Below are 15,885 nucleotides of genomic sequence, written 5' to 3'. Positions count from 1 at the left end.
CGATCAAGAAAAATATCAAGGAAGTAAAATATCGAGAGTTTTCTTTTGCAATGATTCTACAACAATCTAACTTTTCCAATCATTTAACTTCATTTCTTCGATGTTCTTACGTCGACAATTTCTGTATTTTTAATCTCATGAAATCGACAAAGGAAACGAAAAGAAAACCCGTCTCAAACCCGTATTGTTGCAATGAAATCGGCACGAAGAACGAGAAGAAGACAGGTTTACCGAGGAAAAAGTATAGTCAAGGAAAGAACCGCAAAGTCCGAGAGAGTAAAATGGGAAAATCAGAGAGACAGTTTCCTCTTCCGATCGTTTAACTTTCTTTCTTCATTTCATGACTTTCCTTTACCATGAACATAGAATTAACGAACCAAAGTACAAAGTAATAAAACATGAGATCAATCCTATTCGTTCCAATGAAAATTTTATGCGGAATACATTCAACCTATTTTCTCTAAATTTATATAGAATCCTTAGACTCATCAAAGAATCCGTATATATATACATATATGCATACATACATGTGAATACATAAGAAACGTAGAAATCATCAAAGTCTCTTTTAAAATTTAATGTAATTTCACGAATAAGATTTGACCTCGCAATTTATTAATATATTATATAGATTTTTAACTGAGGTATTTTGAGTATACGTATAAAATTGATAACAAAAATGGATACTTTCATATTTAACTCTATAAATGACCAATAACTCAATTTTTATCCATTCGTAAACTTTTCTTAATAATAAGTTTTCATTCTTTTATGCTTTCCAAAAAAGAAGAAAAAGAAGAAAAAAAAAGAAAAAAAAGAAAAAAAAAGAAAAAAAAGAAAAATATCAATTTACGCTTCGAAAATATTTCTTTTTCAATAATCAATCTTTCCTTTTTTATTTCTTACCAAATATATTGGCTTCATGTGACGATAAATCATTATTAGAAAACTATCTAAATTTCATCGTTCGTCGTAATTAAAAGCGAATTGTGTCATTTAACGAATACGCTATTGGAAAAAGAAAGAATTAACGAATAAATTGAAACAATTCGGTGAGAGAATAATTCCTATACTCTATAGAAAAAAGCAAGGAAGAGAGAAAAAGATAGAATGGGGTTTGTGAAGAAAAACGAATGGAAAAGACCGTAGAAACAATTAGCGTGAATTTCACGCCGGAGACTTTGATGCAGTTTTCACGTTTCCCCGATTGTTTTAGAACCGTTGAATTTTCCCGACAAACCGGGAAAGAGGTAGAGCGAACGTGCGCTCACGCAGAGGGGTTCGCCAGTTAAGCCAAATTCAGACCAGAAATTAGAGCGAATCGTCTGTTTCAGACTGTTCTGACTGTCTATCTGTTGACGGTAGACGCTTCGAGCGAACGAGGAACGTTCAAAATTTCGTCCTCTACGAGAGGAAGTCCGTCGGATGCATCGTCACTCTTGATGTTTCACATTGAAAGAAAATCTCGATTGTATTCAATAATAATCAAACTTTCTAACAGTGAATCTTTTTGTTTGTCCAATAAAATCCCTAAAAATCAACAATTTTATTTTCTACTTTTTTTTTCTTTCTTTTTTCTTTTTTCTTTTTTTTCTCCTTTTGATTCAATCAAATTTATAAAAATAATCCATTTTTTTATTATATAGGAAAGATTAGGTTCGTAATGGATAATATGCTAAAAGGATTTATTTAATTTATTATTATTTCTATGATTTTCATTCAAAGTATAATAGAAGTAGTAAGAAGATGAAGAGAAAGAGAAAGAAATATTGCCTTGAGCAATGTAATCGCGGAAATGAAATGGATCTTCGCTTGAATATAATACTTTTCCTTGAGCATAAATAAATTTATCAAAAGTGGATCTTATTTTTTGATAATCAAAATTTTTCTCAAGTCATTTCTTAGAATCCTGCTTATTGAATGAAATGATAATCTATGCAAGTTTTGAAATCTATCAGACAACGAGAAGTCTTCCCACATTATTTTTATAACTCATTTTTCTCCATTGTAATGTATTTATTTGTATTCTTTAGAAAAATATATATAAAAAAAAAAAAAAAAAAAAAAAAAAAAAAAAACAAACAAAATATATAATTACAACAAAGAAAAAAAGATCATGATTACTCTGAAATCTCCAAAATTGACTGTGAGAAAAAAATTTTTCCTTCGTTGTTATATTTACTTTGTCGAAGAGTAAGACTTTCGACTGACAATAAGAAATTTTTTCATACATCCACGAACAACGAAAATATTACATTTAGATATTTCCATTTCTACACTTTTGTACCTTATGAAAGAAAAACAGATTTTACAATTGTAATGAAATAGCTGATACTATTATATATTACAAGAATGGAAATTGGAAAGTTTTTTCCTATTTGCCTTGCAAATATCATATATACGAATTGTATATTATTTAACAAAGTGTATTCTATGAGAAAATATTGGTTTAAAATTTTCTGTATTAAAAATGTATATAGAAGCTTAATCAAAAATTAATAAATTGAATTTCATATACGAAATTGAAAATAAAATATGTCCTTTGAACAATTCAAGATCCCATGATTTACCCAATATACAAAGGCAGTTTAACAGAAATAACAACAATCATGAGAGTGTTATAAGTAGTTTTTAAAACTCATAATTATTTTCCTGAGTAAAACTCTATAAAACAATATAACCTTTCGAGCTACAAGAGCCTTTCACTACGCTCGACGAATGGCCAAAACTTTATATTGTGTTCGAAAATATATTTATTCAAAGAGCAATTTATTTTAAATAACGAAGATGAAACTGAAATACGTGACATTTGCGTTTTTCTTGTCAGTTTGTATGTAAAAGCGTGGATTCGAGCCCCAATCAAGCTTGCGGAAGCTCCACGTCAAGACTTAGAGTTTCTGCAACAACTGTATGCATATCGTCAAATTGACGAAAGGATAAGCCATGGAGAAATAAAAAAAAAAAAAAAAAAAAAAAAATTTTCCAGTATCTGGCAGTAGAAATGTCAAAGTTAGCCTTTTTTTGACGAAGCGATGGTGGAAAAATTACGAATGGTGAAAGCAATAAACAACGAGACCAGAAATAACTCATATAAAAGATTTAAAATTGTTTCCCAGGATATGAAAAACTATATTTTAACGTAAAAATCGATCACTTCATTTCCCTACGTTCGAAAAGATTTTACGAAAGATTTTTCAATTTCTATCGAATTTCTAATAAAAAAATCTTTTGGTGCATGGGAAAAATAAGAGCGATTATATATACGGATTGAACAATTAACGAGTTAACATATACCAGGGTCAACAATTAAAAGTTGTTAACGACATCGCTGAGTGTGATATTAAATTCGTCCAGGATTATAATACCCAAAGTATTATACACAAATAAAGAGAAATAATAATTTATATTACAAATAGTTTCCAAAAACATAAAACAGTTCGCTGATGTAACAAAACGTACTTTATTAAAAGATATATAAATTATATTTATTACAATTTGAAAAATAAAAGATATTTTAAGACAATGAGAATATTTTCATTTTTCACTCCTCTAAACATTTCATTTCAGTTTTATAATTGCTTTTTCGTTTTATTATATGTTATATACGGTGGACATTTTAAATAGAAATATTTTCATTATTCGTGAATATATGAAAAAAAAAAAAAAATATCTTAGACGAAAGTTATACCGTTCGAAGAAACAAACATATTGTCGACAAAAAAAGAAATATTGTTCTCAAGTTCTTCCACGAAGAGAAATGAAACGAATATAACGTTATTATACTTCCTTCTTCTCATAATGTCCGCTGGGTATCAACTTTGTCAGAATGGTACAAAATTATTTTTATCGATGTGCTTTTTTTCTTTCTTCCTCTCTCTCTCTCTCTCTCTTTCTCTCCCATGGTATGTTGTGTTCAACACGCACGAACATTTATCGTATACATCACGACCCGAAGGCGATTTTTAAAGTTTCCTAGAAACTCTCAACTTGACGGTAACTTAGTGAGTTACGTTATTAAGAAGGAAGTATCTCGGTTTAATGGAATCACTACAAAGTGCTCGTGGAAATTCTCTTACGAGAGAAACAAGATAAAGGAAACAAGTAAACTGGTATTCACAACTTGTTAAAACTATGACGTCGGTCGGTTGATGCCATCAATGATCCTTACAAAGAAAGTTCAAAGAAATCAAGGATCAGTCTTTCTTTCCCCTTTAAAACTCACCGCTTTACTATTCCGATATTTTTCCCTTTCGCGAAGAATTTTATGACAAAAAAACAAAAACAAAAAAAGAACAAGAAAAAAAAAGAAAAAGAAAAAAGGACGAAAAGAAGAAAAATAAAAAGAAAAAAAAAAAAAAAAAGAAAAGAAAAATGAAAAAGGACGGAAAGAAAAATCGATGGAAAAACATTGCCGTCATTTCCATAGATTTCGAACAATACGTCTGAAAAAGGAACAATGATACGGGATAAAAAAGGAAAGAAATAAAGAAGTCGAAAATGATGCATAGTTCTATGAGATAAGAAGGAGGAGAAGAAGAAGAAGAAGAAGAAGAAGAAAAAAAAATAATCAGGAAAGATAGAAATAAAAGAGATCTGTAAGAAACAAAGAACCATTCGTTGTGAAGCCAATGGCAAAATTCTCATTGACCGCATTCGTTATTGTCCCGGGATTCCCGTTTAAAAGAACTTCCTGTAGTAAATATTGCGTTGATGAGCTGTTTGCCAGTGTTAGTTAGTTCGGTTGGCCGGTTTAAATCGATGGAATAGCGTAAATATAAAGCACCAAGCTCGATATCACTCACCGACTCTCCATTCTGCACTTGCCCTCTCGTGCTTTACAGCTGTTTTTGAAGTTCTCGAAGACCTGATTACACGGCTTCCCTCGTAGACACTCGTTCATGGCATGGGTGCACGTTGGTAAAGGTTCGATTGGATGCTGTTCTTTTTCTGTCAAAAAAAAAATTCAATCCATTTATTACAGATATATAAATCCGACCTACATATTTATATATATATATATATATATATATATAAATTTATGACATATTATTGACAGTCCCTCTCGAGAACAAAATTGGCCTGTCTCGGCGTTTAAAAAAAAAAAAAAAGAAAAAAAAGTAATCATTAGATTTCATTATAATCTTGATGAATTTTTGATGACTTTTCTATTCGAACACTCTATATATATATATATATATATGCAGAGTATTTCAAAACTCAATACACGAGGGAGTGATTAGGAAGCAAACATTTTTTGTCAAACAACATAGGGACATTGACGCGTCGTTATAACGTTAAACGATCAAGTTGTCAGGATAGAACGTTATCAACCAATAATTACGCTGGGAACATCAGTTTTTATAGATAGAATGATTTCCATCCAGTTATTTCTCAAGTTTGCACCTGTATGAGCAATATAATCGGTTTATTTCGTTATCATTCAATATCTGTTCGGTAGTTGCGTTGAATCAACGAAGCATTTCCTGTCTCATGTTGTCTCACTAAAAATGTTTACTTTGGCTTCCATAACCATCCTTCATAGTTTACGTATTGAATTTTGAAATGCCCTGTATAAATAAAACAAATATATATATATATATACGTATATGAATATTAATATAATATAAAGATATATAAATATTATATTTATTCATATTATATTAATATATTATAGATTATTTTTTCTATGGATTTTGATCACCCTTCGTCTTTAAGACTACACATAAAAAAAGAAAAAGAAAAAAAAAGCAAAGAGTAGTTAAAATCATACGCGATTTAATTACATGAAATAATATTTAATTCCGCGCTCTCAATGTTAGACACTATGTATTATATATACTACATAAATATATACAATTTTTAAAACATCTAATGGACATGACGAATCTGCACAGAATATGAATATGCAATATTTTTCGTGGAATATAATGAAAAGATAAAAATCATACGTGCATTTTATTTAAAATTATAAACCAATTCGTATAATTTCAAGATCGCATTTATTTCATTTTCTCTTCCGCTCTGATGTATAAATAGAAATCTTTTTTCATGGGACGATAAAAGCATAAAGAGAAAGATAGAAAGATAGAAAGAGGCAGAGAGAAGTAGATTAATAAACCAATGTTTTTAATCGGATGGAAAAATACGCTCACAGCAAAATTTTGGAATATTAACAAGCGTTCCTATTTCGATCGCTCTCCGGTGTTACGGTAATCCTATATCGGATTACGAATGAAAACACGAACACGAAGGCGCACGCGTGTTTTTTTTATTAATGCACCTTTTCCGAGGACGAATAGATTACATTTTTTCGGCGGACGTTAAGCCAAATGCGTTGTAAAAAGTGGAGAAAAAAAAAATTGTTGTACCAGCGTTAGTGAGAGAAGAAGAGAGAGAGAGAGAGAATGAAATGAAAGGTGTATAGTGAACAATAAAACAGCATCCGATTGTCGTACGTATGAGAGACGTAGATTGTAGGTTCAGTGGTTAATAAATAATTATAGTCACCTGAAAAAAAAAAAAAAAAAAAAAGCATAGTCGGCTTTATTTCGTTTATCTTCTTACTCTTTACTCTCCGAAATATGAATAGATATAAAAAGTGTTATTTTAAATATGAAAAAAAAAAAACGAAAAATAAAGAGAGAGAGAGAGAGAGAGAGAGAGAGAGAGAAAAGAAGAAAAATAATATAAAATATTTCATTCAACCATTTACAGAGAATATAATTCGATGAATTTAAAATGAATTATTAAAACGTGTCGATCGGAAGTAGCTATCGCAAAAAAAAAAAAAAGAGAAAGAGAAGAAAAGAAAGAAAAAAAGAAAAAGAAAGAAAGAGAAGAGCAGTAAAATAAGAATGAAAGAATATGAAAAAGACAAAGGAATAGATAGAGCTCAGGTCATTGAATTCTTTTACTCTGCAAAGGGATAAAGGTATGTCGGTAAGCGAGTGAGAGGAGAAAACTGAAGAAATGTCAGAGGAACCGTGAATGGGGATGGAATGGGATGTGCATGTGTGAGTGTGTATGTGTATGTGGGGGGTGTAGATGCCAACCAGAGACGAAGGCAAGAGCGAGAAAGTCTTCTTTCTGTGAGAATGAAAAGAAGCGCATCGGGAATTATCTGTGAATCGTTCAAAACACTCAAAAGGCTCGGCGGCCCGAACGAACGAGCCTTCTGAAAAATGAACAATGAGAACTCATAGAGAGGACTCAACGCCACTGGGGATGTATATAGATATCTATACATATATATAATATATATATATATATATATATATATATATACGTGTGTTATATAACTATTATATAAAGGATACACACGATTTAAATCTACTGTATTGAACATAACTTCTTTTTTCTTCTTTTTGATAATATTTATGAAAAAAAAAAAAACAAAAAATAAAAAAAAAAAAAAAGAAAAGAAAAAGAAATAAATAAAAATGAATAAAAAATTCGTTTACGACGAAATACAATGAAACATAAAAGTGATCTTCTTCGAGTTCATTAAACGCATATCGAAGTATTTTTTTTCATTATTATAAATTAAGAAGATACTCAAGAACGAAATTAGATATTCTGTCTATCTTTTTATACACATACATATATACATATACATATATATATATATATATATGCATGTAGAGAGAGAGAGAGAGAGAGAGAGAGAGAGAGAGAGGGAAAGATAGATATATACTATCTACGTAAGAGAACGCAGTTGAAGAAATCTCGACCCTTTTGTTTCTTCTTCGAAAGAACCGGTTGAGCAGTCGGCTGGCTTTTAAAGAAAATTCCTACTTGGAAGATCTTGGAGATCAATTTCTCTTGGGATCTCTCTACCTTCTCCCTCTCTTTCTCTTTCTTTCTCTCTCTCTCTTTCTCTCTATATGTCTCCTTTCTTACGCTTCAAGAAGAAGGGTGAAGGGAGATGTGCGTCCGATTATCAGGATCGTTAGCTTCAACGCCACGGCTATTAGCCATCCTGCTATGGTGCAAGTAAAGCGATTGAATTTCTTTTTCTTCTATCCTTTAGCCCCACCCATCCTTACTTATTCTCTCTCTTTCTCTCTCTTTCTCTCTCATTTATCCTTTCTTTCATTCAACGACTTGCGATCGGCCGAACTTCTCCGACATTTCAATCGGCTCTGCTAAGTACTTTAAATCGATTTCTCTAAGAATTTCCACCAAGAATCGTAATCTTTTTTCGATTCATCTAATTTTATTTCAATTTCTTTATTTCTTTTTTCATTCCCCTTTGCCTCTATTTCACGAAAATTATACTTCTTCCTTAATAGAACGATCGACCGTAAACTTTTATTTACGGTCGATCGTACTAATTGCTGATTATATTTTTACGAATAAAAACGTGACTAGAACTTCAATTGATATGTATTTCCTTGTTATTATTGCACATTATCGCATGACTACAAAGAACGTACTAAGGAGTTTTCTTTAGAAGGAATAAAAAAGAAAGAAAGAAAAGAAAAAAAAAGAAAAAGAAAAGAAAAATAAAAATAATAGTTAGAATTGTATCCTCGATCATAACGCTATCATGAGTTTCGACGTGAACGAGAAGAAACACTCGAGAATAATAAATCGTGCAATTAGTCAGCCTTGGGTCACGACTTAATTACTTTTATCTTGCAGCGTGAGCCGCACGCCTTGCTACTGAAAGCCGTTCATACGAGAGAGTAAGAGAAAGAGAGAGAGAGAGAGAGAGAGAGAGAGAGAGAGAGAGAGAGAGAGCAGTGGATAATAAAAGCTGCCACAGCCGGTACCGCAGCTACTACGAAACCTGGGAGCTTCGGCACTTAATGAGATTAAATCCGGTCTGGTACTCTTTCAAAAAAAGGAAGAAAAGGACGTGAAGAAAGGAAGAAGATAGAAGGCAAGAAAGAAAAGAACAAAAATAAAATCTGCCAGGGAAAGGCATACAAAGGTAAAACGTGTTACACGCACGAAAATGCGAGTAGCTTTCGTTAAATCAACGTAACGAAAAGCAGACTTCTCGTAGCTTCTAACGGCTTTGAAGATTCTACCATTGGATGCAACGTTATTTTCTATTCCCTTAGCGAATTGCTCGAATTTCGTTTATCATTCGTCCCTTCGTAGGTTTAATCAACCTGTATTACAAAACAAAAATGGTTACACTGCATTAATTATTTAACAGTTCTAAAATAAAAGACAAGATCTTAATGTAATTTAAACTAATTTTTATTTTCTGATCAAAATATAAAGACTCGTAGCGTTACATTTTTCTTTTTTTTTCAAGCGCGAGTGTCAATTGAATCGTTTAATTCTTAAATTGCGGAATATAAAATATTAATATTCATTGTAATTTAATGAATTCAACATATATACGATATTTGATTTATCATTAAATTTTGTAAAAAGAAAAGAAAAAAAAAAAAAAAAAACATCAAGTAATTTTTTTCTATTACGTCTATATAAATATCTGATATATATTCTTTTTTTTACAAATTTCTAAACGAAAATGGGGAAAGAAAAAAATGGTACGGATTAAAAGGAATATAAAGTAATTCGATTTTGGTAAAGAACAATAGGCTAAAGAGAAAAAAAAATATTATAAGAAAGGGTGGAAGAAAAAGAATATTTTATTTTAAGTACACTCGTGGGAATATCCTCTTTCAAATTTCATCCTCGATTTCGAACTCGATATCGAAAGACAAGACCAACACGACGCAAATGCGACTTCACAATACGCGTTGTCCGACAACTTGTTTCGACCCTTGGATCGTTACAAGTTTTCTCGTCTCTTCCTTCGAGATATCGAAGGAGCTAAGAGAAGAGAAGAGAAGAGAAGAGAAGGGGAGAGGATGTTGCGAGACTGTAGTCGAGGGAAGTTACCTCGAAAGTGCCACGACATCGTTTGTTATGACGGTGTACTTGATACCTCTCGTTCGACCGTAGGCTTTCGCTAGGATTACGAAGTTTCCTGAGCTTTAAAGCCATTATTGAATTTACTATGACAAACCGTCATGCCAATAAAAGTACTTTCGATCTCTCTTTACCTAATTGAAAGTACCGTTCAAACCTTTTATTAAGCGAATTTTTTCATGTCTACAAAAGAATTACAAAACATGAAATTTATACTATAACTTATATTGCTAGAGAGAGAAAGAGAAAGAGAGAGAGAGAGAGAGAGAGAGAGAGAGAGAGAGAGAGAAAGAAAGAAAGAGGATTATTTTTCATAATATCATAATACTATTTATAAAGTACACAATATTATATAGTATACATAGTACTATAATTATTTAATAAATATTAATCTTCGAATATAAACAAATATTTAATTTCATAGTAAAAAAAAAAAGAAAAATGAAATGGGACTTAACAGTTATAGATATACAGGTATGGCTTCAAAATTATACGATGTCAATTAATAGAAAGGATTGTTAACGTTATCAATGTAAAATTAAAGCTTTTCGAATAGATGCTTTTTATATCGTTTGATAAAAAGAAAATTATGAATTGTCTAAAATGAAATGACTCACCTTTCTTCTGTACGTCGATGCAGGGATGATCGAAGAGGAAATTCTGGAAACTATTGCAGTCTGGATCGACGTGCCGTTCCTTACAAAGACACGTGGGCCGAAAGAACGAGAAAGCTTGCAAACTGTGAAGTGCTGAACGACACTTTGTCACCGTCACCGTTGAACAAGCCACTAAAACAATTTTTTTTTTTTTATTATTCTTTAAATCGTTTTTAGATAATCCTTGGTAATTATTATAAAATTAACATATAAATAATGAATTATAACAATTTTAATTTAATGTATCACGCGCACGTGAATTATATTTATTATATTTCTTTTTGTATATATATATATATATATATATATATATAAATGATCTTTATCATTTTCACATATTTCCATATCGCATGTATTTACATCACGTTGATCTTTAAAAAATATTTCATACGTGTAAGATATGACGAGAAAATATGCAAAAAGAATTTTCTCACGTTCGTAAACTCACAATCTTAACACCGATAAACCGAAATGTAAATTGCGAAAAAAAAAAAGAAAAAACAGAGAATATTATTCATAATAATGTCAATCAAAATGTATATTGTCTCCCTATGACGATTTGATATACATTACTCGAGAAATTGCACGTCACTGATCTACTTATCAGTAAGGTTCATTAAGTCAAGAGACTACTGAATATAATAGTTATCAGATTTCTTTGATGTTGTGATTCGCTTTGACAACTTACGTACAAAACATCGTCATTCATTAGAAAAAGAAATTATTTTTACATAAAGAAACAAAAGCTCTCTCATATCGTTTAACGAACCTCTCAAACGAGAATTTAATTTTATGATAGTATATAATCGTTATAGTGCTTTTGGCTCGTTGACATTATACCGAAAATAGATAGTTGAGACGAGGATTGAAAGTTTCATCGAAGCGATGCGTGTATTCGAAGTAAGTTCGACGAACTGTGTTCTATTACCGTATAAACGTCGAAGAGTTCTTGTTACGATGTAAGAGATTAAATCAATGTACGATACGATTTATTGTTTGACAGAATTACATCTACGTGTTGATTTAATACATAAACGAAATTACATTTTATACTTCGTTAACATACGTCATAATTAATGAGCACATGTGTATATGCAATCCATTTATTTGATGAAAAAAAGAAAAACGACAACAAATTTTTCTTACATAATTAACATGTTCAAAAAAAAATAATCAAACTTTTCATCACGCTTGAAAAATATATGTTACACTTTGCTACATTCGAAAGCTTACATTCATGATGAAATTTGATTACTGTCGGGAAAAAAAAAAAAACACGATAAGTGACATCTTTCGAAACTCTACTATTAATTCGGATCGATGGAACAATAAAATCGATCAATATAGATTGTTATACACTCGTGTTCCTGACGTTTAACGCCAATTTACGCACGATATTTTAATGTAATTTATATTACTACGCGTTGCAAATTAATAGGATTTATATAAAATTATTTGATAATAATGTATGTATGTGTGTGCGAATGTGTATATGTATGTATATATCTATACATATGTATATGTGTGTGTATGTGTGTGTGTGTGTATGCGTGAACTTTAAATTATAACAAATACAGAACATAAAATAAGATAGTAATTAATTATTTCCTGGCGATCAATGAATGTTATTTTTTGTCAGGTGTTGCAAAGTTCTTTCATGGATGTTGATTGATAATTAAATCGTTTAAGCCGATCTTCGAGATCGTTATTAATTTTATATAATATCTTGATGAAATTAGTCGACTAATATCATACATTGTATTATAGTTTGTGTAATGATGTTATAGTGTGATTTGTTTGATGACAGATACTCACGAAGTATTTGAAATAATCAAATTATTATTAAAATTCATGAAACGATTACGTATAAAACTTCGAATATATCTGCGCACAATCACGATCTTTCTACTATACTTGTATATACTAAATTATACTTGTATTGGGAACAGTGTTGACATTTAAAAAAGTATTATAAATAATTAAAAAAAGACTAATACTCTAGGAAATATAAAACAACAAAAATAATAATCGAATCGTATAAATATTAATTTTTAATATTATTCGTTATGTCATAAAGTATATTAAAAATGAATTTATTAGAAAGAGAACGATTAATAACAATAAGGATTTATAAAAAAGATTTTTAATTAATGTATATCTTTAGATGTTCTTCATTGTATTGTTTTTTTTTTTATTTCTTTCCTTTTTTTTCCTTTTCTTTTCTTTTTTTTTTTTTTCTTTTTTTTTTACGAGCACGTCCTCTCGAAGCCACTCAACTTTTCTTTTTCACATCTCCTTACGCATTTTGTCTTTATTATCGGATTGATGCAATATCGAAATTGGGTCGACGTTTCGTTGCATAAAACAATGCTGCTGCCATCAAGCTCATCTCCATCGGCTGGGTAGGAAAGGTATGGGTGATAGGTTATTATTCGAGGAACGACGTGTCGATCGAGGATCTTTTATGAGAGACAGACAGAGACCGAGAGAGAAAGAGAGAGAGGGAGAGAGGGAGAGAGAGAGGGAGAAAGAGAAAAAGAGAAAAACCCTGTGCACGACGTTTCCAAGATCATTTTTAAAAGCTGAATGTTTCCTGACGCTCGCAAACTTCCAACTCGTTTCACCTAATTATAAAATTTAAGATCGTTTTAGATTTGATGCCGACCAATTCGATTTGTTCTCATGAATCCGAGTAAATTTCATTGAAATTGACAATAGTTAGGAGTATTTAATCTCTACGAAATCTTACTCATCAGAATCTCTTTAAGAAGTTCATCTCTTTATTACTCACTCTCTCTCTCTCTCTCTCTCTCTCTCTCTCTCTCTCTCTCTCTCTCTGTTTTTTTACAGAGAGATGTTTGCATTGCCAGTTTCGTTCTAAGCAGTTATCCTTTCTTTATTTGCGTTTCGTCCTATAAAAGATTTTTATTTCCTCATCAACAGTACATCGAAATTAGGTCGTGACACCGGCTTGACGCTTAACGTCCTTTTAAGCGTTGTAACTGTAATAGTATAGGAGAACTTTACACTTCCCGTCGTGCTGGTGGCACGGTTCGAGGGCAAACGAAAGGACGACATTTCCTAATTAAATCTCACCGGATAATATTAACGAAATTATGAATCGACCGTACCAACGTTTCAGCGTGGCTATTATTGTTCTTCCACAGAATATATGCACACATGCACACACAAACACACACACACACACACACACACACACACATATACACACATATACATATATGTAGTATGAAGCATTTTGAATAACGAAATAAATTCAAATAAAAAGGTTGAGCTCTTTCACGAAAAAAAAACAAACAGAAAAAAAAAGAAGAAAAAAAAAGAAGAAAAAAGAAAACATAAAATAAAATATAATAAAATAAAATAAAATTCCTGGTGATTGAAAAAACGATTTGTCCGCCGAAAAAAAGGAGCGGGACAAAAGTTCGGTTGGCTCTCGTTCTAAATAAAATTAACCCCGATATTCATCGAAATAAAAAGTTTGTCCTACTGAGTGGAGAAACTTTAACCAATGAAAGCCGAATCCATTATCTTTTCCACGACTATGACGCGGAGACGAATGGAATTGAAATTTCACATAGACCTTTGTCATTTTCCACCTGACGTTTCGTTGTCGACGACATCTGGATTCATTACTTATATCCTCGGCACGGCTCGGTTATTACGAAACTTAGGATGTCTCGCGATGGCAATTAAGGAGATCCCTTATCTTCTATTTCTTTTTTTTCTTTTTTTTTTTTTTTTTCTTTTTTTTTCAATAGACGTTGTACTAATTAATCCACGGGCATTTGCAGCAGGGAATTTTTTTCATAACGAAATTATTGCAAGTTCTACGACGATGAACGGCGAACGAAAAGAATACCTATTTATACGTGATACCTAAGACGTCGAATTATTCTCACACTTCAAGATCCAAGAATAACGAAGATTTTAATTAAATAAAATTAACTCATTTAACACAAACGTATAAAGAAACTTTTCGTCGAAATGAAAAGGGAATGGTCGAATTTTGGAGGAAACAAAAAACGAGCTTTCAAAACGGGAAGCACTCATTGAAAATGAATGTGTGATCATATTCTTCATATTCATCGAGTGTATTATTTGTAAAATTGCAGAACGAACGAGCCAAAGAAAAAGAGAAAAAGAGAGAGAGAGAGAGGAAGAAAAAAAAAGAGAGAGAGAGAGAGAGAGTTACATTGCGGTCTCGATTATATCACCAGTAGTCATGTGTTTTTGTTTAATGCTTTCGTGCTACGCCTATGAACCATATATACCAACGGCAACGAAAGCTGGTCTGGTAGTTGCATGGTCTGGTAGTGCTAGATAGAGATGAGGCCGTGCGATAGACGAGGAAGGGGGTTCGACGGGGCTGGTTAATAGGGGCTTGCCGGGGGTACCGGGGAATCAAGCGAGATGGATCATACGTTGCTGCAATCGTGCGGTAGCCATCTGCATTCAGACTGCCGGACCACACTGCAGTGCTTGAAATGCGTCCGAAATGCATACGTAGTATATGCAGCTCCTGGGCGAATGCCCGATTTCCGTATGCAAAGCCAGGATCATTCTAGTTCTCTGATTTCCGTTACCTATATAATTTCTTCGTTCTCTTCTCATATTCTCCTGTTTTTCCTTCCTTCCTTTCTTCCTTCCTTCCAATTCTCCTTTTCTCTCTTTCTCTCTTTATTTCTTGTTTCCTTTTCTTTTTTTATCCTTTTTTCTTTCAATACATCGCATACCATCATTCGAAGCTTCATCATTTTCTCTTCGGGAAATATTCTTTCTAACGAAATCTAATTATCGGTACGATGGGTACCACAATTATTGCCATGGCTTGCGAGAATTTTTCTCGATCAATCATATTTTTTTTTTCCCGGTGTCTTCTTTTTCTATGATATTTCTAAAATTATTTGATTTAGTTCGCGATGAAAATTTTATCGATATCTACTGAAGTAAAAATTTTCCTACGGAAAGGAACTGGTTGACATAATTTTCCATTGGTTTTCATTCCAATGCGTAAGAATATTTATCGTAAGTATCGTCTAACCAAAATTTACATATCATAGATTAATTGTATTCGTAGTAAATTCAAGTCTATCGTAGTTATTATTTAAAATCGATTTTATAAAAAGTCAATTTTAAAAGAATTATATCGTAAGTTATATTCCGAATTTCATAGAAACTAACCCCTAATCAATTTACTTCCTATCCTATGCTAAGCAATATTCGAAACCGCTTAGACAGCGGAATATTTGTTGGAAATTGCTAGCCGGACGTTTATGTAATAGAATAAATATAAATGTTTAACGTTAGGCTA

The 15,885-nt window shown here is 31.6% G+C and overlaps 1 protein-coding gene across 2 annotated transcripts in view; it reads right to left on the bottom strand.

Annotated features, from left to right (window-relative positions):
• Positions 1–15,885, bottom strand: part of LOC124949534 — a 164,285-nt gene that overhangs the window by 57,818 nt on the left and 90,582 nt on the right. For both annotated transcript variants that reach the window (XM_047494752.1, XM_047494753.1), the window contains exons 3-4: positions 10,512–10,682; positions 4,803–4,947 (exon numbers count right to left, since the gene is read on the bottom strand). In XM_047494752.1, coding sequence (XP_047350708.1) covers positions 4,803–4,947; positions 10,512–10,682 — 316 coding nt within the window. The remainder of the gene's footprint in view (positions 1–4,802; positions 4,948–10,511; positions 10,683–15,885) is intronic.

The sequence above is a fragment of the Vespa velutina genome, chromosome 5 (assembly GCF_912470025.1).
Source record: "Vespa velutina chromosome 5, iVesVel2.1, whole genome shotgun sequence".
Taxonomy (NCBI): Eukaryota; Metazoa; Arthropoda; class Insecta; order Hymenoptera; family Vespidae; genus Vespa; species Vespa velutina.
The sequence above is the reverse complement of the archived record's forward strand: the minus strand, read 5'-3'. Positions and strand labels throughout refer to the sequence as shown.